This window comes from Pterocles gutturalis, unplaced genomic scaffold, assembly GCF_000699245.1.
Source record: "Pterocles gutturalis isolate BGI_N339 unplaced genomic scaffold, ASM69924v1 scaffold25615, whole genome shotgun sequence".
NCBI lineage: Eukaryota > Metazoa > Chordata > Aves > Pterocliformes > Pteroclidae > Pterocles > Pterocles gutturalis.
Genome location: NW_010146585.1, coordinates 9140 through 34480, shown reverse-complemented (window position 1 = coordinate 34480; position 25341 = coordinate 9140). Strand labels below are relative to the sequence as shown.

At 35.2% G+C, this 25341-nt stretch overlaps 1 protein-coding gene across 2 annotated transcripts; it reads left to right on the top strand.

The window, feature by feature from the left end:
- The first annotated feature begins 1668 nt into the window (after positions 1-1668).
- On the top strand, positions 1669-20404 carry PHF6 (PHD finger protein 6). Of its 2 annotated transcripts, none has more exons than XM_010085800.1 (10): positions 1669-1849; positions 2053-2154; positions 5647-5780; positions 6095-6138; positions 15551-15714; positions 15893-16036; positions 17264-17368; positions 18197-18330; positions 19021-19150; positions 19443-20404. In XM_010085800.1, exons 1-9 carry the CDS (start codon positions 1712-1714, stop codon positions 19148-19150), a joined length of 1095 nt encoding a protein of 364 aa, XP_010084102.1. In that variant the 5' UTR covers positions 1669-1711; the 3' UTR covers positions 19443-20404. The 2 variants fall into 2 exon arrangements, with proteins under 2 accessions (XP_010084102.1, XP_010084101.1); XM_010085799.1 differs by having other exon boundaries at positions 1712-1849; positions 15548-15714.
- Positions 20405-25341: the final 4937 nt, after the last annotated feature.

The following is a 25341-nucleotide window of genomic DNA, read 5'->3' as shown; positions in this document are numbered from 1 at the left end:
ATAGTAATTCTTTTGTGTTTAACACTTAAGGACTCTCTGTTGCCACTGCAAAAGGGTGTGACTAGTTTATCCAGATTGGCACATTTTTTGTGCAAATCAGCAAGATCTGAAATCTATGCGTTCTTCTTATGAGTATGCATCACCTGCTCATAAACTGCTTTCCAGTTATAAAAGAAAGCAACTGAAGCTGTTGATAAAGCGAAGGCACTAGATGCAGGACAGACACCTTTCTATGCAGGAGTTTGGTAGTAAACATTGCAAGACAAACAGTTAAAACTCAGTCTGTGTAAGTCTGTTTAAACAGAAGAGGGAGAGTCTGAAAGGATTGTCTTTTAGCAGTAGTGTATGCCGACAGAAACTTAATGACATTCCTCTGCTTTTGATGAGAAAAATAGTGAGTGATATTAGTATTATGAGAGTCTGACAGCGCGGAGAAGCCGGCAGGTTTGTCTATGCAAATTTCAAAAAACAGTCGTGCATTTTTGTGCAGATCGCCATTGTAGTGCAGTCCAGATGTATGGCAACTCTGCTCTTTTTTACGGCTGGATTATTTTTTTTTTTTCCCCCACAGCAATATCAAACTATATGGTGGCTTTTCTTATTTAGATGAGCCTAGTGTAGACAAAGGCTGAGGAGGATGCTTTTATTGCAGTTGTGGTCTGTTCTGACAGTAAGGCTCAAATCTCCTCAGTAAAAAGCTTGTCTATTTGAAGAGGTCAGTGTTTTATTTTTTAAGAGATGTAGAAACTAAATGAACACAAACTACTTAATACTGGGCTGAGAAGCATGTACACGTGTAAGGTATTTTCACTTTTGAGCTTGCAATGTCTGCCTGATCAGGGGATTGGGACCTCAATGTTATATTTTAAAATGTGTTTCTGGTAACACATGAAAAGTTTCTGATTCATGTTAAGTTTAATTTTAAGTTATTTTTCTTAGATGAGACTAGCAGCTCTCATGCACTTCCTGAAAATTAGCATGGTACTGCTAGCTTGCCCCTGGGTCTTGAAAAGGTTTCCATTGCAGCAGGTTAGTCATCGATCCTTCTAAAATTTTGTTCCTAATGCTGTTTGACTAGCCACAGTGTATCTGTGTAATACCTAAAATGGAAACACTTTATCTCCTCATCTAAGGGTAGTTACTCATCTGCTCTGCTACTTTGTGAGCTTTTACACTCAAAACCTGTTCTGGATGCTGTGCTGGACTCTTGGGGTTTTTCTTTGCTTCTGTTTTTGAAGAACTTTAGTAGCTGGCATTTTATTGCATGCACAGGTAGTGCATTTTCTACGAATTCTTTTGCTCTAATAAATAACTGTAGGAATGGCATGAAAGAGTTGCAGGAGCTTTTTCCCCTGATGATTGCTGTACTTGTTGTGTTTTCCATTTATTTATTCTTTCCCCCCTAAGTTCTATATCAGTGTCCAAAGTTTTGTATTGATGTTCAGACTTTTTTCCCTAAAGAAGTAATTCTGCTTGCTGATACAATTGCATAAAGAGTTGGGAAAATACTGTTTCTACTAGGTGCATGTTTATTTGGGTATACTGTAGTTGTGTAAAGAAAAGTTTAAAAAGGGACAGATCATTTTCAAGCAACCAATATTATATTTACAAAACTGTAAGTTGCCTTTTGTTCATGCTAACATGCTGATTGCACCTTTTTTTTCTGTAGCATTGAGAGGATTGAAGTGGCATTCTAAGGTCATTTAAAATCATGACAAGCTCAGTTGGACAGAAAAAAGTCTCTTCAAGACAAAGGAAGTGTGGTTTTTGTAGATCTAATAAAGATAATGAATGTGGACAATTATTGATGTCAGAAAACCAGAAGGTGGCAGCACATCACAAATGTATGGTGAGTAACCCATAGGAAAAAAGGAAAGGATATAGTGAGCTAGTAAAAGACTACAAAGAAATGAAAAATTCGACCAGCTGTGGCATTGGCACAAATGTTTAATCACTCTAATTTGAAATTGTTGTGTGTTTCAAATATATAAATGTTCTGTATCACTTATACCCTTAAAACATAAAAAATATGGTTTGTTTTTCTAATTTTAGCTGTTCTCATCTGCACTGGTATCTTCACACACTGATAATGAGAGTCTTGGTGGATTCTCTATTGAAGATATTCAGAAAGAAATAAAGAGAGGCACTAAACTGGTAAGTCTCTGTTTTTTGGTACTTGAAAATGGAAGACAATATTTTCTTACCTTCTATGAAGTTTACCATGAGGTTGTGCAGTATATTATATGTATGTATATATGACCATTGTCTGAGCTCTAAGGTAACGGACAACTTAAAGAAGAAGATGTTGAAGTAAAATTTGTCTCAGATTTAAGAAAAAAAAAGCCCTCAGTATATATGATTATACTTGCATTGAAATGAAATTCAAATGTGAGTTACCTGACAGTTGAATAGTGTTCAGGAAAGGGTAAAAAGTAGTTTACTTCAGTCAGGTTCTGCTCTCATGCAAACATGTTTTAAGAATTGTAGCTTAAACTTGTGATTATTAAAAAATAAATCCAGAATTATTATTTTAGCAGTCACTTTTTTCTCATTGGCAAATGTAGATGATTGTAGCAGTTATGCAGGTTTTTCCAAGCAGATTTGAAAACTCATTTACAGAATATGCCTGTTTTTCCTTTTGGTGGGCTGCACATAAACAATAGCATTTCCTAAATTTATGTTTCTAATCCAGTAATTTATATTTAATATTTTCTGCTAGATTTCAGAATGAAACCCATGTTCTAGGGACCTGGCAAGGGTATTATCATGCCTTTACCAGTGTTTGGTTTTGCTGCCAAAATCTGGTTTTAAGTACCAAAGGTACTTTTATTGCTTCCTTTTATATTGATTTAATAGATGATTCTGTGTATATAGGCATCTTATGGGGTACGTGGGTACAATAGTGATTACAGTTCTACGAAATTGATGAGAATTGAGGAGCAATGACTTTTTTTAATTCCCAAGAAGCTAATTCATTAATTCTTTTTTAGAACTAATTGTTTTCCATTTAGGAAATGACTGAGACATTTTCAAAATATTTTGAACAAATGATTAATTCACTTCTCCTATGAAAAACTTCCAGCTTAGTTATTTAAAGCATTCTTACATATTTACCAGTTCTTGGACTAAGAGTAGTCTGAAGTATTATTGTTGTACTATTATTATATATAATAGGCTAGTATTTCATCTAGTGTTTCATTTGAATCTTTTCCAATGCAGGGAACTTTATTTGCTCTAATTAGCTGAAGCATAAAGAAATAGCTATTCACAAGTCTTTCATGTTGTGATTAGGAATTCCCAAAGAATGCAGTAGTAAATGGAACTACAGATTGCAAAAAAAACCCTTTTTGATTCTTGAGTCTCTTAAATGTTTTCAGTAAGATTATTTCTTTTTATGTCATTGGTGGTTTCTGTCTTTCTGCTTCTGAATTTCTTTATGTTCCTTCACTGATACAACAGCTGGATGTATTCTTGGAGCTTGATAGCTGTACGTATCAGGCACTTCCTTCAGCTTTTTGCAGAAAACCTGGATTTGGTTAACCTAGTATATTCATAGTCCTGAGATGTTTCCTATTTGGAGAGAATTTACAAGATAATTTTAGATCTTAACTTAGGTGCCTTATCTCTGTCTGTAGCTGTCAGAAAACTACAGCTCTGAATTATTCTCTGGAGGAATCTGTCTCCATTGAGTTGTTTAGGAAGCTTAAAGCTAAATGGTTTTGGTTAGCCCAGATACCCAGCCTTGTTCTAGCCTGTTCTTTTACGTGGGAATACATTGAGCAAAAGTATCTCAGTGTGGTGTACTGGGTTAAGTAATTATAGTGATAGCTTGGACTAAATTTGTCTGCTGACAGATTTTACGTAGTTTCTCCCTTCAGGAGGTGCTGCTGCTGACCAGGTATGCACTGAAAACTGCGGCCTGTTCGTTACTGAAGGGATAATGACTGACATGTCATACCACCTTTCTGGTGGTAACATATTTCTGTTTGAGAAAAGTTTGTAGGTTCAACCTTAATAGGCCAGTCATAAAAACCTGTGAAGTCTGTAAACATTTGGGAGTATAAAGCACTGATAGAATTATTATGTCTGTTAACTGTGCATGGGAGGATTTTTTAAAATCTCCTACCTATTTTGCAGCTTGTCAAACTTCACATATACGACTTGGGAATTAATTAATCTGTTGCCAGTGATCATTTGGACAGCAGGACTTGTACCAATGGAATAAGTATTTTATTACTGTCAGGAAACATAGACCAATAAATCAATATAAAAATTCCTGTGGTCTGTTTTGTTCACACAGATACTTCATGGTCTTCATAAAAGGAAAGTTTTATTTTAGTAATTTCTGACTTTAAAAATCCTGAAGTATTGACTAAAACTGATAGGATGGATATAATTTCAACCTAGGCTTTTATAAAGAACTTTTATCAGCCGTTATATTAAAACATAAAGTATAAAAAAATTGAGATAAAATAGCCATACAAATTAGATAACAGCTAGGGAACGGTATATAACTATACCATTTCAGAGCTTGCAGAGGAGTAAATGGAGATGATCCAAAGCTTTGACATTTTTACTGTTCAGTTAACTTTCTTAAAATTGAAAAACAGGATGGTGATACATAACTTTGGTGATATATTTATTTAGTATGTTTGAGACTAACAAGAACTTGACTGAGCAAGTGCCGTGAGCAGAAAGTGTATTCCACAAAGATATATGTAAGGAGCATCCTACATTGCGCACTTACGCTAATGGATTTGGAATTAAATCTTTTGGGGGTGTGGATAACATGCAGGATACAAATAAAAAGCTCTGGCTGTCTTTTCAGGGTTGTTTAATGGGAAATTCTGCGATTTTGGGACAATATTGTGTCAGTAGAAAATAATAAAGAGAAAAATATTGTTGTATCAATTACTTCCTTTCCTAATACAGTATGAAAAGGGCAGTGAACAGTTTAGAAGCCTGATTGCTGGTGTATCCTAATCAGTGATGTGTCTAATACCAGAAGAATAAATTATTGGGAAAGAAGAATAGAGCAACAGGCTCCCATTTAACCGTTTCTGCAATATAAGTATAAAGAACAAAATTTAGTATAAGTGAAAAAAGTTAATTGTATTTAACAAATATTTCACTAAATTCAGTGTTTTGGAAATGACTTAAGGAAATAACTTTACAGAAAAAAGAGGTAAAGTTAGCTGCTGAGGCTAAGGTAAATTCGCGGCTCATCAGTATTTCTGACTGCAAGATTCATTGCCATATGTGTGTCTTTTTTTTTTTTTCTCCTGCCTTCATAATGTAATTCAGAATTAAAGAGGTACAATTTATGATTTTTAACTTTTCTGAAATGGTTGAGAGCGTGATATGTAGGTAAACAGCTGTGTCACTGTCATCAAACACATTATATTCCACATAAATAAATTACTTATTTTCTTCATTGAATTGATAATCAATGCATGATGGTTATTGTATTGTTGCATAATTGCAACACATTTCTCCTCAATTTTAAAATAAATGATGAAAAATACCTGAGAGCAGGTATGCATAGGTCCATTTATTTTTTTCACTGGGAGTGGTAACTATATTATTTTTAAATTCAGAAATACTAAGCCAACAGTAACATGAATTGTGCTTTCTTTTCCTTTACAGATGTGCTCTTTATGCCATTGTCCTGGAGCAACCATTGGCTGTGATGTGAAAACATGTCACAAGACATATCACTACTACTGTGCATTGCATGATAAAGCTCAGATAAGAGAGAAACCCTCACAAGGCATTTACATGTAACTATTATTTGTTTGCTATGTTTGGTTTTGTATTTATATTTCACATTCTTTGCTTAAAAAAAGACAACAACAAAGCAAAACAAAAAAACCCACTTTTGGAATCTAAACAAAACTGTTGCAAAAAAAAATCTAATGATGATTGTGGCATTCAAAATACTGATGTGCTAGAAAAGCCTATTTTCACTGCAAGATTTGTATATCAGTGAGACTTACAAGTGGGAGAAAAATGTACTGGCATTTAAATTTAAAAGATGAGTAAATAATCTGTGAATCGTGACTGACTTGACAGTTTTCAACTACTTTGTTTATAGGATTTTATGTCGAAAACACAAGAAAACTACGCATAACTCTGAAGGTAAAATTATTCAATATAAATTTTTCCCATTGTAGAAAGATATTTTGGTTAAATTTAATTTTTTTGGAGAATATAAATGTTTTCAGTAAAAATAAAAACTACTCTTTTTTTTTTTTTTTTTTGAGAAACAATGAGTTTGGAAGCCCATCTGACTTCTGTATTTTCTCTAAAAATTATTGGTTGAGGTGGAGAAAAACCCAAAACATAAATTTTGGGATGTTCAAAAGATTTGATGTTCTGTCAAAACAAAGTTTGGGTAGAAATAATGCATTCCCTTCTGGGAAGAAGCTGGCTTATATTTCTAGTTAAATATACACAATATTAACATTTAAAATATTTTGTCAGGTAACGGCTGATTTTGCTATTGCTAATGTTCCTAAATATTCACAACTTTCAAATAAGAAGGACCCAATAATCAATGAAAGGGTTTGTGGTCAGATCACTTATAGATATATTTCTGAGTAATTTTGATAAGCAAAAAAAGCTGTTTGGGAACATTCATAAAAGCTGTGCATCTTTGCAGAGGAGAGTAGTGAAATGCACGAGGGATGATATGCCACAAACATAGATAAATGGTGTGGTCTGTTAAAATTCCAAACTAGTTGTGCTGTTGTGTATTTACGCAGATATTTTTCCTTTTTCTACTGTGTCTGAATTTGGGTAAGCAAACAGTTGTTAGTTTACTTTTTGCATTGCTTTTAACCGAAATGTCATCAGATTTAGCTAATGAGGAGTACGTGATTCTTTATTTAGTGAAGATCAAATTTCATAAATTACTTCAGTCTCTTTCTGCCAAATGTATTTTTAAGGTAATGTACTACTTTTTATGTTACGGATAATAGATACTTTAATGGTTAGGTTTGGATGTTACTTCAGTGTTCAGAAGGATATTGAAGGCAGTAGAAAAACCCAAACAAAAACTATTTTTTTTGAAGTCTATGTAAAAATTGTTATGTGCTTTGTATAAAACACTCTCTGATTTTGCTATTATGGGTTTAAATAAGAAAAGCAGTATATGTATTATATTAATTCTCCAAAGAGACTGGGCCATGTTCTCTTGTAATTTGGCACTTTGTTTCTTTGTTTTAGGGTTTGCTTTGCTTGTGAGCAGAAACTGAATATGAAAGATATTTGAGTCCAGAGAGAGATTAATTTATTTAACTGATATTTAAACATAATCTGTTATACTTATTCATAAATGACTCAGTGTTTGACAACTATTGAAAAATGCCTCCAATTCTGCATGGAGCCCTATGCCAATGGACGATTACTTCTGCTTGGAATTCCTTGCAGGATCTGAACTTGGGCTTTTCTTTAAGAGTTTTCAGAAACCATAATCTCCAACTCTACGATGTCATTCTCTAACAGCAAAGGCTTTTAAAATTTATATGTCTGAGAAGACAAGGGAAAAATTACTACAGAGGCATAGTCGCTTTTTGCTTAAATTATGATGGTACTTTGATAAACATTAGACTGGACTCATCCAAAGAGACACTTAAATTGAATGTATGAGAAGGAGGAATAAACAACATCATTCAGAAAAACTGAGGCCGAAGAACGCAATAGTGTCTCATCTAGCATTTAACTCCACACTCATTTTTTTTGTTTTGTTGCGGTTTACACTTCTAGAAATGTGTAGCTATACTTTACATTTTGTTTTCTGGGTTTTTTTTGTTTAATATTTGACTGAAATTTTACTCAGTGCTCTTTCACAAAGAATATGCTCTTTTTTAGTCCATACAATTCAGGGAACTGTACCCATATAATATTCTTCCTTATAACTATGGATTTGATAACACCAGAAGCTGGGGCTCTTTTGTGGTAGACCTCCTTTAAATCAAAGAAAGTGAAAATGTGCTGCGTCTGTCTTATGGAAATGACTTATCACATTGTATAGTAATGGTATTTTGGTACATTGAAAACTAATTACCTTTAGAAGATGAAAATATACAGGGTGGTTTTTGGAGTTTAAGAAGAGACTTCGGAGGGTTTGGTTCTTAATATGTAAATGCTGAAGTTTGCTTAGTAGAATAGTAACTGTAAGATGTTGGAGGGTGATATTAAGCTTTGTATATGTATTTTGTTGGTTTATTTCTTTAGGAAAATGTGAATATCAAAGGAATTTAAATATGAAAGAATGGTTGTGTGCAAAACCAGAAAGGACTTGCAGAGAAGAGTGAATAGACTAGCTAGGGATACTAGATGCTAACAGAGCGGCTTCTGGTTTTTGCCTTGTTTTTGCATAATTTTCTTGAATTCTTGCTCTCAGCAGTGTTTTCATAACAGGATAGTTAAAGCTCATCTGTGGTTATGTCACTCAATGTGGGTGCACAGTGGCACTGGAATTATCAGTCTGTTTTAATGGAAACTTATTGCTCCTGCTCTGGGATGCTGGTTTGTTCTTTTTATTGGTCAGTGTAGAACATCTGGGTTTTTATCCTTTGTTCTCTGTATCCAGATTTAATTGTTGCAGCCCAAGTATTTTTATTATGTCATTTTTGTTAGTAGATGTTAGAAGAGTTTTTAGCAGTGTTTGGTGCAGTCTAGAACAGTTTCTTTTCTGTAGACAGTGCTTCTGCATAATAGTGAGATTTTTTTCCTTCCCTTCCCTAGAAAATAGATGCTTTTGGGGACATGCTTGTTCAAGCCTGAGATCTGGCTAATATACCTTTTGTTAGAAGTTCTAGTTTAACAACAATATTGGTTAACCATTTAGTAACAGTTAAGGAAAATTTCTTGAGGCTGCATGGAAATGTGGTTGAAGGACCTATGTTGGAATTAAAGTTACACAGTTGAAACCTAATCAGAAGGGCCTCTTAGATGTTATTTACTGCTGTCATGGAGTTCAAGTGGAGTGAGAATTCATCAGACTAAGTATCTCCCTACACATGAAGACAAAATTAATGAGCCATGTGAGTTCATTTTCTTTTAATTGACAGGAGTGAACCGCCTTCTGTTTTCTTTGAATAAAAAACCATGAAACATGGCAGCAAAGTATTGTGCTTTTAAATTCATTATCTGTTTCAGCAGGTTGTTGGGTTGGTCTAATTTATCTGTATGACCTAGCCTTCAGGTGACATAGGAGAATTGTATTTCTCCTGTATTTCCTTTGTGTACGTATGTTTCAGAGAGATTCTTCTGCGCTGTGTTCCCAGTAACTGGAAAAAGGACAGTAAAAGTGAGGTGCTCTCACACTTGGTACTGGGCTGTGGCTGTGAGGTCAATGGATTTGAAAGACACCTGCTCAGAGGAGCAAAGTTACTGAAAGCTTCATCTCTGGATTCATGTCTTGCTGGTTACAAATCTAACTAAATAATCTGACCTGAACTTCAGGTAATAGTTTAATTCATAATTTAGGCAGGCCATCTAATTTGTCAGTACCCAGTATGCTACAGGAGTTGGTGCTAGTGCTTGTAAACTATCACAGCTAACAATTAGTTGAATTACTGTTAAGTTTGATACAATTGCATTTATTCTTTTTGAAGAATAGAGTATTGTTGAACTAAGGGTTTGGAACTGTTTGTTGGAATTTATTCCAATGTACTGGAAATAATTGTTGAAAAATTTGAAATTGGTGTCTTTCAGTTCCCTGGAGGTGGGGCTGCCCTGGCCCCTGTGTTGAATTCAAAGCGAATTCAGCTTGTCAGGAATAGTTTAATATAAACTAAGATAAGAATATAATTTCACTCTTCTGTCATAAAATAATAAAACAAAGAATAATGAATACAGCCATATGTCTATCTATTGTTAATGTTTAAAACAGATGCTTGGGAACTGCGGGGTCAGAAAAGTGTCCATAATTCCTATTGTAGCTGTACTCAAAGCCTTGGAGAATTATGTTTCTACCATGAAAATACGGGCATTCCCTGTCTCGGTATTCTTTTCATGTTATTCTAAAGATCAAACATGAAATCCATGCTTCTCATACTGCTCAGTAAGCTGAGTCAGGGTAATATTTCTCTGTGAGACCTATTTAGAGATGCTACAATCTATACCAAACCAAGTACTTTTTCAAAGCGATGTGTAAGCCAGAGGCTGACAGGAGAAACATCTGAAACTTCAGCATTATAGTTAGGTAACATTCTGATTCATCTTTGGATTCTTTAATCAGTGTTTGTTCATAGTTGCATATTCTGTAACACTGTTCACAGCATAAGGTTGCCTAACATTGTATGCATTAATGCAGTCAGGTATAAAAGTTTCCGTAACGTGGCAGTTTGGTGGTGTTGCAGTTCTGCTGGTGGATGGTTACACATTCTTCCTAGGCTCTGCTAGCTCAGCCTTCTTGTTGTCTGTCTTATGGAGACTGCTGCTCTGAATGTGGCATCAAATATGTACGTAGTGTTATGACAAAAAGAGTTGGTCCAGGCAGTAAGTTAGCAATCTCGCATGCAGCCCATTATAGACTGATGAGGTATTTTGCAGAAGCATCACAATGGTGTTTTCTTATGGAAAAACGCACAGCTAGCGGAAAAGGAAAAAATGTACAAGTCATGTGGTGAATGGTTTGTATTATCTGAGGAGCTGCCCTGTGATGTTTACATTATAATTCTCCTTCCTATCTAGGCAAGACATTATACAAATAGAAACTTGGTCAGCTAACTCATACTTAAAAGGTTTATCAAACCAGTTGACATAAGCTTTGTGATTATGCAGATAAGCTAAATGTATTGTCTGTCTTCAGTCCTGGCCAACGATTGTATGCTTGAAAAAGCACTTAGTTTGTGTGGTTAGGAAGGACTATTTTATTCATTTACTATGTTAAATGTACTTAATTGAAGAAATAATCTCAAGTACTTCGTAACATAGATACTACTCAGTCAAAAATAGCTTTTGGAGAAGAGACATCAGTTCCTTGAGGTATCTGGTGCTTTTGGAAAACATATTAGTGATGGGACCTAAGGGGTAAATTAATTTCCTTCCTCTTCACTCTTACTTTCTCCAGTTTAGAAATGTTTCATGTAACTTAGTCTTTTTCCCTTAAAAAAAACCCCTAAAAATTATATTCAGCATTTTGGTCATTAATTTCAAATAATTTGCTGATAAAAGCTGCTGTTATTTCATGATTGCATTCATTTGATTCTGTATTTGCTTGCAAGGGTTTTAATGCAAATCTCTGGTTCTTATTAATGCTTATAGATGCAGTCACATTTTTATCATTGTCTACTGGGGCAATAAGGTTTTTGGGTTTTTTTTAACATTTATTTTCAATTTAAAATAATTATGTTGCCACATATGGTTCATTGGGTTTCAGCCATGTTTTAAGGACATCTTACTTTAGCGTGCTAAAGTACTTTTTTCTTCCTCTGTTACATTCCTTTTCTCTTCTAAAAATCTAGCAAGGTTGATTTTGTTCTTTGTAATTTTTAGAGTTTCTCTTTCATCCCAAATGCACTGTAAAACTTTAAATACAGATGTGTGATTTCAGACTTACAGAACAGCATGTCTGAGCCACTTTCACATTCTACATTTTGGCTTCTTTTTATGTACAGTCCTACTTGCAAATATATTTTGCCAGTCAGTTTTATTATCTTCCTTGTACAGACTTAGCCCCCTTTGCTTCTGGCTCATTTAGTCTATTGTTTAAGCTAATGTAGGAGGTGGATACAGAGAGCAGTATCAGCCTTTATTGTACACGTCCTCTTTTTATTTGTTCTTTCACAACCTTTAAATCACGTAATTCTTTTTACTTTGCTTTAACCTAGCTTTTGGAAATGGGTGATTCCATGTGTATTTCAAACTGATGCAATATAGACTAGTTCGGTGATATCTCAACCTCTTCTATGCCAAGCCTTATTTTAAACAGCAAGACATCTTGATCCTTTTTCCTTCTAGTCATGATCAAAGGAGAATTTTTAGATTTCTCTCTGAAGCTGAGTTTCCCTGTTAACAGTTTATGTAATACAGCATTTTGCTAGTCTTCTTTTTGTGGTACTTTGTACTGCTTGTGGATTTCTAAAATGCAAATTTGGGGCTTGTTGCTGCTCATCTTTCCACTCATCTGAATTTACAGTATCGTGTTCTTAGGTGCTTTTTAAAATGTAGAATGTTTCCTCTTGATTTCTACCCCCACCCCTCCTCCTCAGACCATATTGCGTACTAAGTTTGTTTTTTCAGATACAGAATTTAGGAACTTCTGAGGAAAGTTTGTAAGATACCTCCTTTGAAGACTTTAGATAAAGTTACATTGAGAATATTGTGGTGATTTTAAAAATCAATGCGGTAATGGGACATGGGATGGGGGGCAGTTGAAGCATATCTAGGGAATCTCAGGGGATTCAGAGTATGGGTGATATCCACGATAAAATGTCATCTGGTCAGGGAGGAGTTGAACAACTGTTTGTGTTTTCCTTAGTTCAAGCTGACATGAGAAGTTGGAAACACCCAACCATCAGATGCCAGGGAAACAGGGTAAGCTGGCAGTGGGCTTGAGGGGAGGGATAGGGCACAAACCAAATTGTGTATTGAACAGTAAAGACCATCCAAGGCAGGTGTATTTTAAAGCTGGTTGCAATCTCTTTCTTCCTGTACTGTTACGCTAGTTCAGAGTGCTGTTAAAAACGAGAAAAACTTTAATGTTTTGAGGTATCGGTCTTGCAGATAGATGTGGTAGAGCAGATCCCCACATCTCAGTGGTGTTAATCTGTAGGTCCGTGTCACTAGTAGTAGACCTTAATCTGCAAGGCATTTTATTTTCATGAGGGGTCATATGACATCTAGATTTCAATGAGCTCTGAACCTTTTGGGAAGTACTAGTTTTGAGCACAGAAAATGGGTTCTCCTTTGAAGAAAGCTGTGCAATCTTGATGCTTTTTGTATCTTACACTAAAACCATCTTTTAAAAATATAGCATTTTTACTTCACAAATCTTAAATATCCTAATAATTGTAGACTAAAAAAATAGCACTTAAGAACTGATTCTGCAAGGAGGCTGTGACATTTTTTATAAAAAGTTGGTTTTCATATCGTGTGCTTGGTTTTTAGCAATTATGATTCACTTTCACTTTTGAAAGTGACTGTAGAGAGTTCAGGATATGCTTTAATGTTATTTAGAAAATAAGGGTGGACTAAGAGGTGGAAATCATTGTGGTTGTCAGAATGGATAAGGAACTTTGGAAAAAATAAAGAATGTTGGTGAATGGACTACATTTTGCTTCATCAAATGCAGTAGGGAAATCCATGGAATGATTTTGGAAGGAATATTTTTAGCTTGTTACTGATGTTATGTGATGAATTCAATAGTCACATTTTTGTAAGACCTTTTTTCTAGAATAACCATCTATGATTTCTGTAAATGTAAAAGTAGAGACAAAGATTCACAGTTTTTTTAAATTCATTGGTGGAGAGCTCATACGATAAGGGACAAGATAAAACAGAATTATTTTATTTGAAAGAGGTTCTCAGATTGTAATAAAATTTGCTATATGCAGTCTGAGAGGTATGATACCTAAACTGCATAATCTTGCGTGGGGAATTTAGCAAGTAATGATAAATGATAAATAAGGTTAGACAGTAAATTCTGAGAAAAGGTAAAATGTGTTCTTTCATTAGATAATCCATGTCATCATGTATTTTATTTTATTTTTCAGAGTAAAGTAAGTGGTGCTTTTGTCATCAAATTAGAAAAGAATAGTGTGTGTGTATATATATTGAAGCATAGGAATGTTATGGTAGACAGACTGATATATTTTAGTAGCAATTTGGGAATATCTGTATATAGCTGAGTAATCTGTCAATTTAAGCCAAAATAATGTGTGGATTTGTATTAATTTATTCTCAAATTTTTGCCTCTTTTTAAGCATACAACAGAGTGAAGCTTTGGGGGAATTATATTTTAGTATAACCTGTTGTGGTGCATTTGGCTTAGTTTTCTGTCCTTCATTAATAAATGTGCAAGAAGCTGTAGATCTCTCAGGGATTAGTGACGGATATGACAGACTAAGCTTAATAGGATGCACTTGTACGCAAGGCCTCGGGCCAGTAGTTCAGTTATCTTATACTCCAAGGTGATGGCTGTGATATATGTTCGTCTTTGACTTCAAAATTTTGTACAGTTGAGTCACTGTTAATCACGAGATAGAAATGTGATTTGATTTTTATGTGATAGTAGATAAGAAAGACGAGTTCTGGCAAAGCAGCATTTAGTCTTAAAATAAGATGTCCTGTCTGGATACTGAGACCAAGATATAATGGCGATAAGTGCCCTAGCAATGCTTAAATAACAATAATAATACCACAACAGTGAAGTGGCCCATTAATGTGTAAAGTAGATGTTCCAAACCTTCTGATTAGGATTTCCTTCTGTTTGGGGGCTCATACTGATGTTTGTGGTTTGGATTTTGAGAAGCAAGTTCTTTAGCAGTGTGTGTGCATGTTTTAGCAGTCTGCTGAAATATCTTTGCAGTTTGAGCAGGGGTGGGTGTTACATATTAAAAGCAAAAAAAGATGCTCCTGTGAGCAGCTGATGATCAGGAAGGTTGTTAGGGACTGACTAGAGCTGGTTATTCAATATCAGCTATAATTTAACTAGATCATACTGGAAACAATCTTAAGAAATTTGCAGCATTGATCTGTATTAACTGTAGAGCTCTGAATAATCAAAAGGACAGTCTGCTAGAATACTGGACTACAGTTCTTTGTAGCATTCAGCAGTTGAGCTGACATTTTCAAAGGAACTTGCCAGACCTCTTTGGTATGTCTGTATTAAAAATGTATGTTCTTATATTCTTAATGTTCTATAAATATTTTATCTGGGATATTGTAAGTGCGGATTATTTTCTGTAAACTGGTGGCTGCTTTTAGCTGTAGATGTAAAAATATACTGTAACTGAAATTAAATTTTAGATTTTTTTCATGGAGGCAAAATGCATTTCAGTTTTAAAACTTTATGTTAATGCTCTAGCCAAAATGGGTGAATTTTTTTCTTAAGTCAAAAGGCATCAATTAATAAAGCAAGGATAGAGGTGTTAGAAACACTGTCATAATATCGAGTGTAATTTACATTGGAGTTATGTGTCCTAAAAATAATATATTTAAAAGCTTATTTCATTGGTGAAAACATTTGTTGGTTTCAGTGTAGTTTAAATGAGTTTTATTTTCAGTGGAGGTGAATAAATGTATCTGAGGACATTTTTTGTGTCTGAAAGTAGAAGTTCTAAGAAATGCTAAACTTTCATATATTATGTTATAAAGATGCAAAGCTGTGTGATATGTATAAAGAAGTAAATAATGTTTTCAGGATCTGAAGTTGCATGTTTGTAATAAATGGGAAAAACTTGGTACTTTTATTTCTGACTGAAATGCAGAAAATACAGGTTATGTTTTTTCTTGTCTGGTTTTTTGTTTGATTGATTTGTTTTGTGTAAAATTTTTGAGAATGTTATTTGATGATGTTTTTTAACTTCTAAAGCAGATTTAGAAGAAAGTATCAATGAACACGAGTTGGAGCCTTCACCTCCCAAAGGAAAAAGGAGGGGTCGTAAGGGAAAGCCAAGAAAAACAAATTTAAAAGGGCAATCAGAAGACACTAGATCTACGTCTTCACATGGCACAGATGAAATAGAAAGCAGTTCCTATGTAAGCAGTAAATATGCTAAACTTCTTAGAAGAGAGAATTGCATATTTCTTCTCTGCAAATCTAATTTTTATTAAAATTTGCGTTTGTCTGAGCCTCCAGCTGGTGGCCACAGGCTTTTAAAATTGCAACCTTATTTGTAACCCAGCAGTATGTTTTAGTAAAATGTTTTTCTTTCAGAGAGACAGGTCTCCCCACAGAAGCAGCCCCAGTGATACAAAACCTAAATGTGGATTCTGTCATGCAGGTGAAGAAGAAAATGAAGCTAGAGGAAAGCTTCATATATTTAATGCCAAAAAGGCTGCAGCACACTATAAGTGCATGGTGAGTAAAAGTATTGTTGTTAACCAGTCTATTATGTGAATTTTGTCTGAATTGCTATTTTAGATTTTAATACAGTACCCTCAAATGTAATTATGCATGAGTATTGTCTGTGTGCTGATGATATCTTTAAACGCTGAAGTGTTGCAAAGTGAGCAATTCATTTATTTTCACTGCGGGCAACATGGATGAAAGTTGGCTACATGCTAAGAGATAGAATTAGCTCAGGGAGACTCTTTAGCTTGTCAGAAATGCTCCCTTAGCATCTAAAAGCATACACAATATTTTAAAGGGAAAACATAAAAGTTTTAACTGAAAGAATCCACTCCAAAAATAAAATACCTTTACTCCAGAGGCATTCAGACAAAATCCAGGAAGAATCCATGAAATTTATTATTTTTCTGACCAGTGGATTCAGGCTGTGTGACTCAAGTAGTGTGGGATGTGGAAGTTCTAGAAGACCCTTGCCTTTAGATGATCACATTTATAGAACTGTCAGCCTGAAAAGAATCTGCTAATTTCAATGAACATGAGCAGATAGTGCTATCTTTTATATAACTTGTTCTATGAATGAGGTAGGGCTTTGAGTAACAGACCTCAGTGGTTCCTGTTGTACCTCAAAATGAATAAATAGTCCAGACAATCTGTGGAGTATTAATTGTCTTCCTATACCTAGCCTCACTGAGCAGAGCTGGTGTGTGCCAGCAGCCTTGAGTCTTAGAGTATCCTTCGCTACGTTGTGTATCTGGGCTTCAGTTTTAAGACAGTTTGAACTGAATATGCCAGGATGATGGTAGTAGGGATGGTGCTTATATGCTCCATTGCCATCCCTTGGGGCTTTTCAGGTATGTTGACATCAGCCGTGTCGTGAAGCTGAATTGTACGTCACAGGGAAGGAAATGGACTCTTCCTAAAAAATTCTGTGGTGTAATTGATAATATTGTCCATTTATTACTTTGTGTTGTCATCATGTCGCTATTTATCTACTCCTTTGTCTTTTAAAATACATTTCTCCAAGGCAACAAATGTAATTAAAGCAGTCAGGTGGGTATCAGAAGGAATACTTATCATACTAATTACTCAGCATGGCTTTTTTCCTAGTTTCTTGCGAAAGCCCATGCTGTTTGAGATCACAGAAGGGGATGTTCAATACTCAGTTATTCCTGCAGAGAAAAAAAATTCTAATCATGTTGGTGACCTGAAATTATTTTGGACTTGCTTGTTTTACAGTTGTTCTCTTCTGGCACTGTCCAGCTAACAACAACTTCCAGGGCAGAGTTTGGTGATTTTGATATCAAAACTGTACTTCAAGAAATCAAGAGAGGAAAAAGAATGGTATGTAACTGCAGTATGTGATGAATGTGTTACTGATTCTACTAAGGTGTATATAGCTCTGCCTTCTTCCTTTTGTGAAACAATCTTTTCCATCTATTTCTAAACACAAAATTTAAATGGATCATTACTTTCGGGACAGACAGCCAGATAGGAATAATTTTAAAAATTAGTGGTGTTTGGGCATGTGGTATATGGAATTCTTTATCACAATGTACATTGTAAATTATTAGCCATCTTGTAACTCTAAGAGAGTAACAGCTTTGGATCCTGTGTTGCTAAAAAAAAAACTGTGTAAAAGTACAAATAAACTTAAGAGAATATGTTCTTACAGCGACTTGTTTCCAACTGTTTGGATGTTTTAATACGAAAACATACTAAGGCCTCAGAGATGGGGATGTTGGTAACATGTCACGCTGTATTTTACTAAAATTCAGGCTGTTTTTAAAGTGGTAAGAAATTTATGGGGAGGACTCCTAACCATATTGTTCATTGAAAAAAAAAAAAATCACTTAAAATTCTTCATATATTAACATACTTACTTCAGTGGCAATAAAATTATCTTGGAAATACAATAATACACCCAATCATGTAGCAATTTTCAGTGCAATGGACAGGCAAATCCTAGTGTTCATATTTTAATAGTCTAATATTATATAGCTTCTGTTTTACAATATCTTTGATTAACTTTTCATTGTAAGAATGATCTGCCAGATAAATTATTGTTCCAATATGGTAGCCATAAATATGAGGAACAGTAAACTTAATACTAAGAGGCAGGAGACTGAAGGGCTGAACAGTGAGTGCCATTCTCTTCTTTCCCCTGTACAGAAATGCACGCTTTGCAGCCAGCCTGGTGCTACTATTGGGTGTGAAATTAAAGCCTGCATAAAAACTTACCATTACCACTGTGGAGTAGAAGACAAAGCTAAATACATTGAGAATATGTCACGAGGAATTTATAAGTAAGGACCTATGTAATTCTTGAATCCACAATGAAAGTGAAGATATGTCGTGATGCTTTTTCTGCCTAATTTGACGAGTCAAGTATATTATTTTTAAAAAGAATATTATTTCAAATAACAAAAGAATATTATTTCAAATTTCAGTTTTCATGTGAAGTGGTATATTTAAGTAATAGTTGACTTTGCAAAATATTTCATTTACTGTAGCTTAAAATTTCTGTAGTACTATTGTAATATGAGAAGTGAGAAAAGCAATTGACTTACATTTTCTTCCTCGATTAATCTGTAATTTGTATTGAGGAAACTGTATAATTTATGTCGTGATTGCTCCATATTGATATGTTTTGTAGCTTATTTTCGGTTTTTTGGACCAGTAACTTTCCATACTTGCTTGCTGAAATGTGGGTGTTGGTGAGTTGGCTGCAGCTGAGTTGCTAGTGTGGCTGTGCCCACGAGAGGGCATTCTCTGAGCAGTGTAGCAGCAGTTCTTGAAAACTAAATTGTTCAAAGTTTTCTTGGCTAGTCTTCAACCTTGTTTTCTTTCCCAGTTTAACTGATGCCTGACTGAATGATGAATGAGTTAAGAGTTAGCAATTGACCTGTAGTACATCTCAAAACTAATTGAGAGCAAAGTCTGGTTTTGATAGATATGAAAAGTAAAAGTCCTCGCTGTTTCTTTTATTGTGCTAGACTCTATTGTAAAAACCATAGTGGGAATGATGAAAGAGATGAAGAGGACGAAGAAAGAGAAAGCAAAAGCCGTGGCAAATCAGGCGCTGACCATAATGACATTCCTCAGCAGCAGCTCAATGGAAACTAGGTATGGAAGTTACTCCTGACAGATCTGTTACCAAGACTGAAACGCAATATACATTTAATGTCGTTTATTGCAGTGAAGTATTTAAATCTAGTGTATGCAGATAAGTACTTTTTATTGCCATACTGTAGAAAAATGGGGAGGGTTTGTGGTTTTTTAAATCCAGCTAACTTTGTAACAGTATAAGAAGGGAGGCCCTCATTTCTATTGCTAAATATAGATGTAATATCAGAGCTGCTAAATGCTTTTCTGTATGATTTTAAATTTACTGCTGTTTTCATCATTTTTTAAACAGGTTCAAGGGACAGAGTTATAGAACTGGGAATGGCTAAGACATCATAACTACTAATTCTTTTAAATTGTTTTCTAAAATCAGAAAAGGGTTAGTAACTTTTTACTACCCAACTCTGTTAGAAATTTCATTGAACTGCCTGAAACGTTCATGTGTGTGAGCCTTCAGTAAGTGGCAGAGTTTTACATGTCAATATTATGTAGTTTGTAGTCTGCAGTGTCTGGAAAAAAATGAAACACTATATAAATGATATGTAATATGTACAGTGTCAAAAGTTAAGGCAGACATTGAAATGAAGTAAGATCTATATTTCTGGACTGAATAAAAACCTTAAGATTTGGAATGTGTAAGTTGTTTAGTGGATTCATGCAATGAGGGAAGGTCTTAGCTAGTTATTAACAACATGGACAAGTTTGTGGTGGCAACAAGCTGGTACTTTGTGAATTTTGCATTTTCTTCATACACAAGTTACGGAGGCTATACATGGGAAAGCCGCGCTCTGTTTTTGCTTGCAAAGCACACAGTAGAAAAGGACTCAGTGTACACCGAAGCACGCTTGAACATTTCAGGTTGTTCCTGTTGTAATTGCTCATTCCGCCCAGCATTGTTTGCGGGAGATTTACTTGAGCAGCTGTTGGTTCTGAGCTGTGAGCTTTAGAACTCATGCCAAAGGGCTGTAGTTCATTCTTCCCCCAACGACCCACCTCTTTCTGTGTCCCTGATTTGCAAAGAACACTTCACTAAGTGTGATTAAAACCTTACTATACAAATGTTTGGACTCTGCAGCCCAATCTCTTTTACTTCAGAGAGTTACAACTCTTAACTCACCATGGAATTTAGCCACCATATCTGACATCCATACCTCAAATGTTCTGTGTTGTGTGGAACACTTCATATTTTGTCCGGAATATGCATAAAGGTCCCATATTCTGTAAGAAGAATGAGGAAACAACCTTTTTTTGCTAGTTTGGTATTTATTTTTTAATCTTATGACCACTGTATGAGAAACTTTGCTTATCATCCTTATTGTTTTAGTGATTATTTTTTCTCTTTCTGTCAAGTCAACAATCACGTCATGGAATTCTACTTGCAAGAGTTTGATGTTCCTTTAGGGAATAATCAGATCTAGGCTATACCAAACCTAACAGATCAGTCCTCTGACTGCTTTCAAAACACCTTGTCATTTCTAGTGGCTACTAGCTTCTTCAATTGGTCTGTTAAAGCACATTCTCAGACTTAAATAAAACCAAAAAGCTGAATCTAGTCCACATATTTGTCTGTTGCTATCGCATCATCTTATTGTTTGTTTAGGGTTTTGACTTGTTTCACTCTGAACTCCCAACAAAACTTCTGGATTTGAAGGAAGGAAACAAGCAAAATACAGATTTGACTATAAACTGCTACAGTTCTTCTGTGATTGGTATTGCAAAAACAGTTCATTTGTAACATGAGTTTCTGTAGCATTTTTTACTTGTATTTTTAAAAGATTTAACGTGTGTCATTTGTCTTCTTATGCATTCCCTTAATGTCTTGAGGGACTCAATACTGTATATTGGAGTTTCTAACATTTTACCTGTTAGAATTCAATCAATTCTGTTTGCTTTCTTGGAGAATAATGCCATTTTGGAAAGAAATATTGCTGTGTACAGAAAATATTCAGTTACTGCTCTAAATATGATGCCATTGATCATTTTTATTTTGTATTTGTAACTTTCAAAATTAAAAGCGTGACTTGAATTGCAATGACAGATTGGTTATTGAAATTGTCTATCAAGGTGTTTTGTTTCTCTTAGAATATGAACATTTTTCAGCCACTCAGAACAGTTAGAATGCAAAATCCTTCAATGTTTAAATTACTTCTAGATTTGTGCCTCAGACATGGCTCTCCCATGGAAAAAAGGCACTTTGTTTGCAGCTACTGTATTTTTAACTAAGGTTGCATGGGGTTGATCTGCCAGCATACTGATTGTATTTGAGACTGAGCTCTAATTCACATTGTGTCAGTTGCTTACTATAATATTCAGTCTAATAACTCATTTGTTGTGAAATCAATGACCCCATTCCATGCCTTGAAGAACCAGAACAGCACTTTACCTTCGGGTAGCAGAAAAGTGGCTGGTTTACCTGTTACCTCTTTGTGCTGAGATGGCCTGACTAAACTGTCATTAATTCAGAATTCTTGGAAACAAAGTCAAAAGAAAGAAACCTGTTTTCTTACAAGCCTCAAATTTGTCATAACTGACTTCAACTCATGTATGCTGGGTAAAAGTGCCTTACAATGTAAAAATTGTATTTATATGTTCCCAAGTAGCATCACCTGCTGGGGAGTAATTCTGTCGTGGTGTTAATATTTAGAAGAAATGTACCTCAGCAGTGTATTTACTGTACATCTCTTACATCCTTAATTGTAGTTTTAAAAAGCATGACAATGTATGATAGTATACAACATTTACATCATTTTTTAAAGACAAAATACTGCCATTACTGTCTTTTTATGTGTATTTTAGCTTGGAATTTCAGACAGTCTGTCTGAATTTTTTTTTTTGGTAAAGCAATGTAATCTTTGCAAGCATATATTGAAGATTATTCTGGAGCATCTACTGCCTTTCCAGAAATGTTAGAAGTAATGAAAGTGCTCTATAGGTGAAATAGGTATGTTTAAATTAGCTAGTTAAATTAATGCAGTCCATTTGTTACTGAGATTTTTTTTTTATAGGCACCTTCTGCTTTCATCTCACAACCAGAGAACTCATTAATTTAACAAAACTTGTCTTAAGAAACTGGTTTCACTTTATTTAATTTTTTTTTTTTTTTTTTGCCATTAGGCATTTCTTTTGCTCACAAGAGTAGTGTGTGCTGTTTAAGATGCCTGGAACCCTCTGAGAAGGGAGGTTTCTCCCCAACACATTGGATCTTTGTATTAACAGATCTCCCCAATTCACCGTATCTCTATATTAACAGATCTGCGATTGTGTTATACTGAGAAAGGACTGTACCAAGGAAGGACAGGCATCAGAAGGATATTGTTCAAATAACTTGAGGACACAGCTGGTGTGATGTCAGTCTTTAGGCGTGATCAAATGCTATGGCAGTAAGTTGTGCTATCGCTCCATTTCAAGGAAGGGTGAAAGGCCAGCTCAATACCAGCATCAGTGCAGCTAGCTAGGATCAAATAGATTAGGTGATCAAAAGATCTACTCATTCAGCAGGTGTTGATCCACAGGAGGTTCTGTGATAAGGCTCTAGTAGGAGTTACACCAGCTTAACTCCTGGAGGGCAGCAATAAGTCATTACCTACACCCCACAAAGTCTGATCTTTAGGTACACAGAGCTGTGCTGATCTAGAATGGTATGATTATACCGAATCTGGCCCTAAAATGTTATAGAAAGGAACTGCTGCCTATATGAAAAACAACTTCATGCTAAACTAGAGTGAAAAGTGAAGAGATGATAATCTATTTGAAATATCAGACTTAGGTGATAATCAGTGCATTCCAAAAATATTAATATGCTGAATCAGATTGACAAGAAAATTAATCCTCATTAGATTAAATTAATCTTATGAGAACTGAAGTACATTATAGCAAATAGTAACTCTTCTTCCATGTCACCAGAAACAGATTCCACTGTATTAGTGATGAAGGTTAAAAAACAGAACACAGCTCTTGATTTATGTACTTGTTGAAGCAGTTTCTATATATGCATATGTATGCACATTCATTAGTCAGCAGTGACATCTCAACCCTTAAAGGATCCTGGAGAACTGTTGCTTGTCAAAAAGCACTCAGGTTAGGCTAACATTTGCAGCTTTTGCTCTAGCATACATTTACATTAGGTGTAAAGACAAGGAATGTATGAAAGAGGGTAAATGCATTCCTATCGACAATGTTATGTATATTTTGTTCCTGTTATATTGGCTTTACTTCCAAAGTTGTAGTTTGCAGTATTAGTTTCTTTTTATTGGTATCCTTGCATATATATATTCAATAAATGAGTTATGAATTTCATATTTGCATATCTGTCCTTTTTCTGAAAGTATAACTTTAAAACTGTTGTTTTAATGCACAAATGCAGTATTTCCTATTAAGGTTACAGGCCTGTGAACATTTTACCAGGAGAGAAGTGAGAATGGCTTACAGAATGCCACTTATTCAGTGGTAACTCTGCGTATTTGTGTATTCTTCTTAACTTTGTGCAATGGGTAAGCTACTTTGCATTTACCACTAGTTAATAATGTGAAGTGACTCTCTGAAGGTTCCCATTCTCACCTTTCAAGAATTTTTTCTTTTTCAAGAGCACATTAATTTAGATTAAGATACCGAGGGAATGAAGAGTGTGATAGTTACACTGCAGAAGAGCAGCTATATCCAGAATGCACTTTAGAACCATATAAATGTAGTGTAAGTGATTAACAAAAGATCACTTGGAAAATGCTGGATTCATCCAAATATATAAGTGCCTGGAGTGAGACATCAATACCTTTCAGTGTTTTTAAAATACCAAGAAATGTGATGTGGGAAAACTCCATAGGAGGAAAGGTACTATTGGCCTATTGATGAAGATTTTATTTTCTAAAAACGACTACATGCTCTTATGTCATCACCTCAAACAACGAATCAATTTAATGAATGTACTCAGTATTTACTGTGACTTGAGAAAAAGCATATCCCCAGTCAGCACAGACTTATGTGTCAGGAAGAAATTGCCATGCATCATCTTCAAATAGGAGTCGCCAAATGATCAGGTCTTATTGACAAAGTGTGTAATTATTGATAGCGTGATTCCACTTGCATCGTTGCAAAGGTTTCCTGAAGAGGTTAATTTAAGACTTTTATTATCAAAGTTGGCGTTAGGAGTAGTTTCATCACATGGCTTTTGATGCCATGGAAATAATTACTGGATGCATGTTTACTTTATTTGCTGTATGTTTTTTGTGTCAGTCAGCTGGGATCTTTGAAGGAAGTGCAGGATACTGTTGAGGAGGCTTCTCTGTTTCGTGGATGTGACTTCTCACTGGAATAGCTGGTCACTGAAATCTTGGAACAATGGAGGAGGGACCGATAGACACAGGAGCAGAAGTCTTTCGTTGTCCTTTTATAGTGTGACGTTAGGGCAGAGTAGTGAATACTTCAAGGGCTCTCATGTCCTCACTTAGACAAGCTCTGCTTATTCTGCCATATGTAAGAGACTGCAGCACAAGCGCAACAGTAGTTATCCTCATGCCTCGATCAGATACCCCATATGGTAAATTACTTCCAAGCATTAGAGACAAAGGGGGATGCTGTAAACTCTGAAGGCTCAGTCTGTCTCTCTGCTTCCACCCATCTGTTCAGAAGTCTGGGTCAATAGTTTAAATGAGAAAATTAATGGAACAGGGCAACTATCTGTGAGCTTCTGAAAGGAAGATCAAATTGTGTCAAACTAATGTTGCTCCTTCAACAAAGGAGAAGCAGTGGGCATAGCTTTAAAGTGACCAATGACTTTCCCTAAGCAAGTAGGGGAATGTGGTCTGACACCAATTTAAAAGTGAGGTTATGAAACCCTGTAATTGTGAATCATTCACAGTCAGACTGCAAGGATGTATTGAGTGGGGTTCTCCACAGTTCTCCTCTGATTTGATGTTTATTGGTATTTTCATTAACAATTTGGATGGCAAATGCTGGTTAAATTGTAAGGGGCTTCAGATGTGAGCTAACTACTGCCCAAGTAGAAGACAATTACAATTTAAAACTAACCTGATAAATTCAAAAGAGTTAGAATGTGATTCAGTCCATCCAGCCATGGATTTGACAAATGTGGATCTGTGCACTTCACCAGAAGCAACAATCAGCTGAACAAATACAGGATGGGACAGGACTGGCTGCTAGGGGAGCAGCTGAACAGAAAAGGTCTCTTGGGGGTT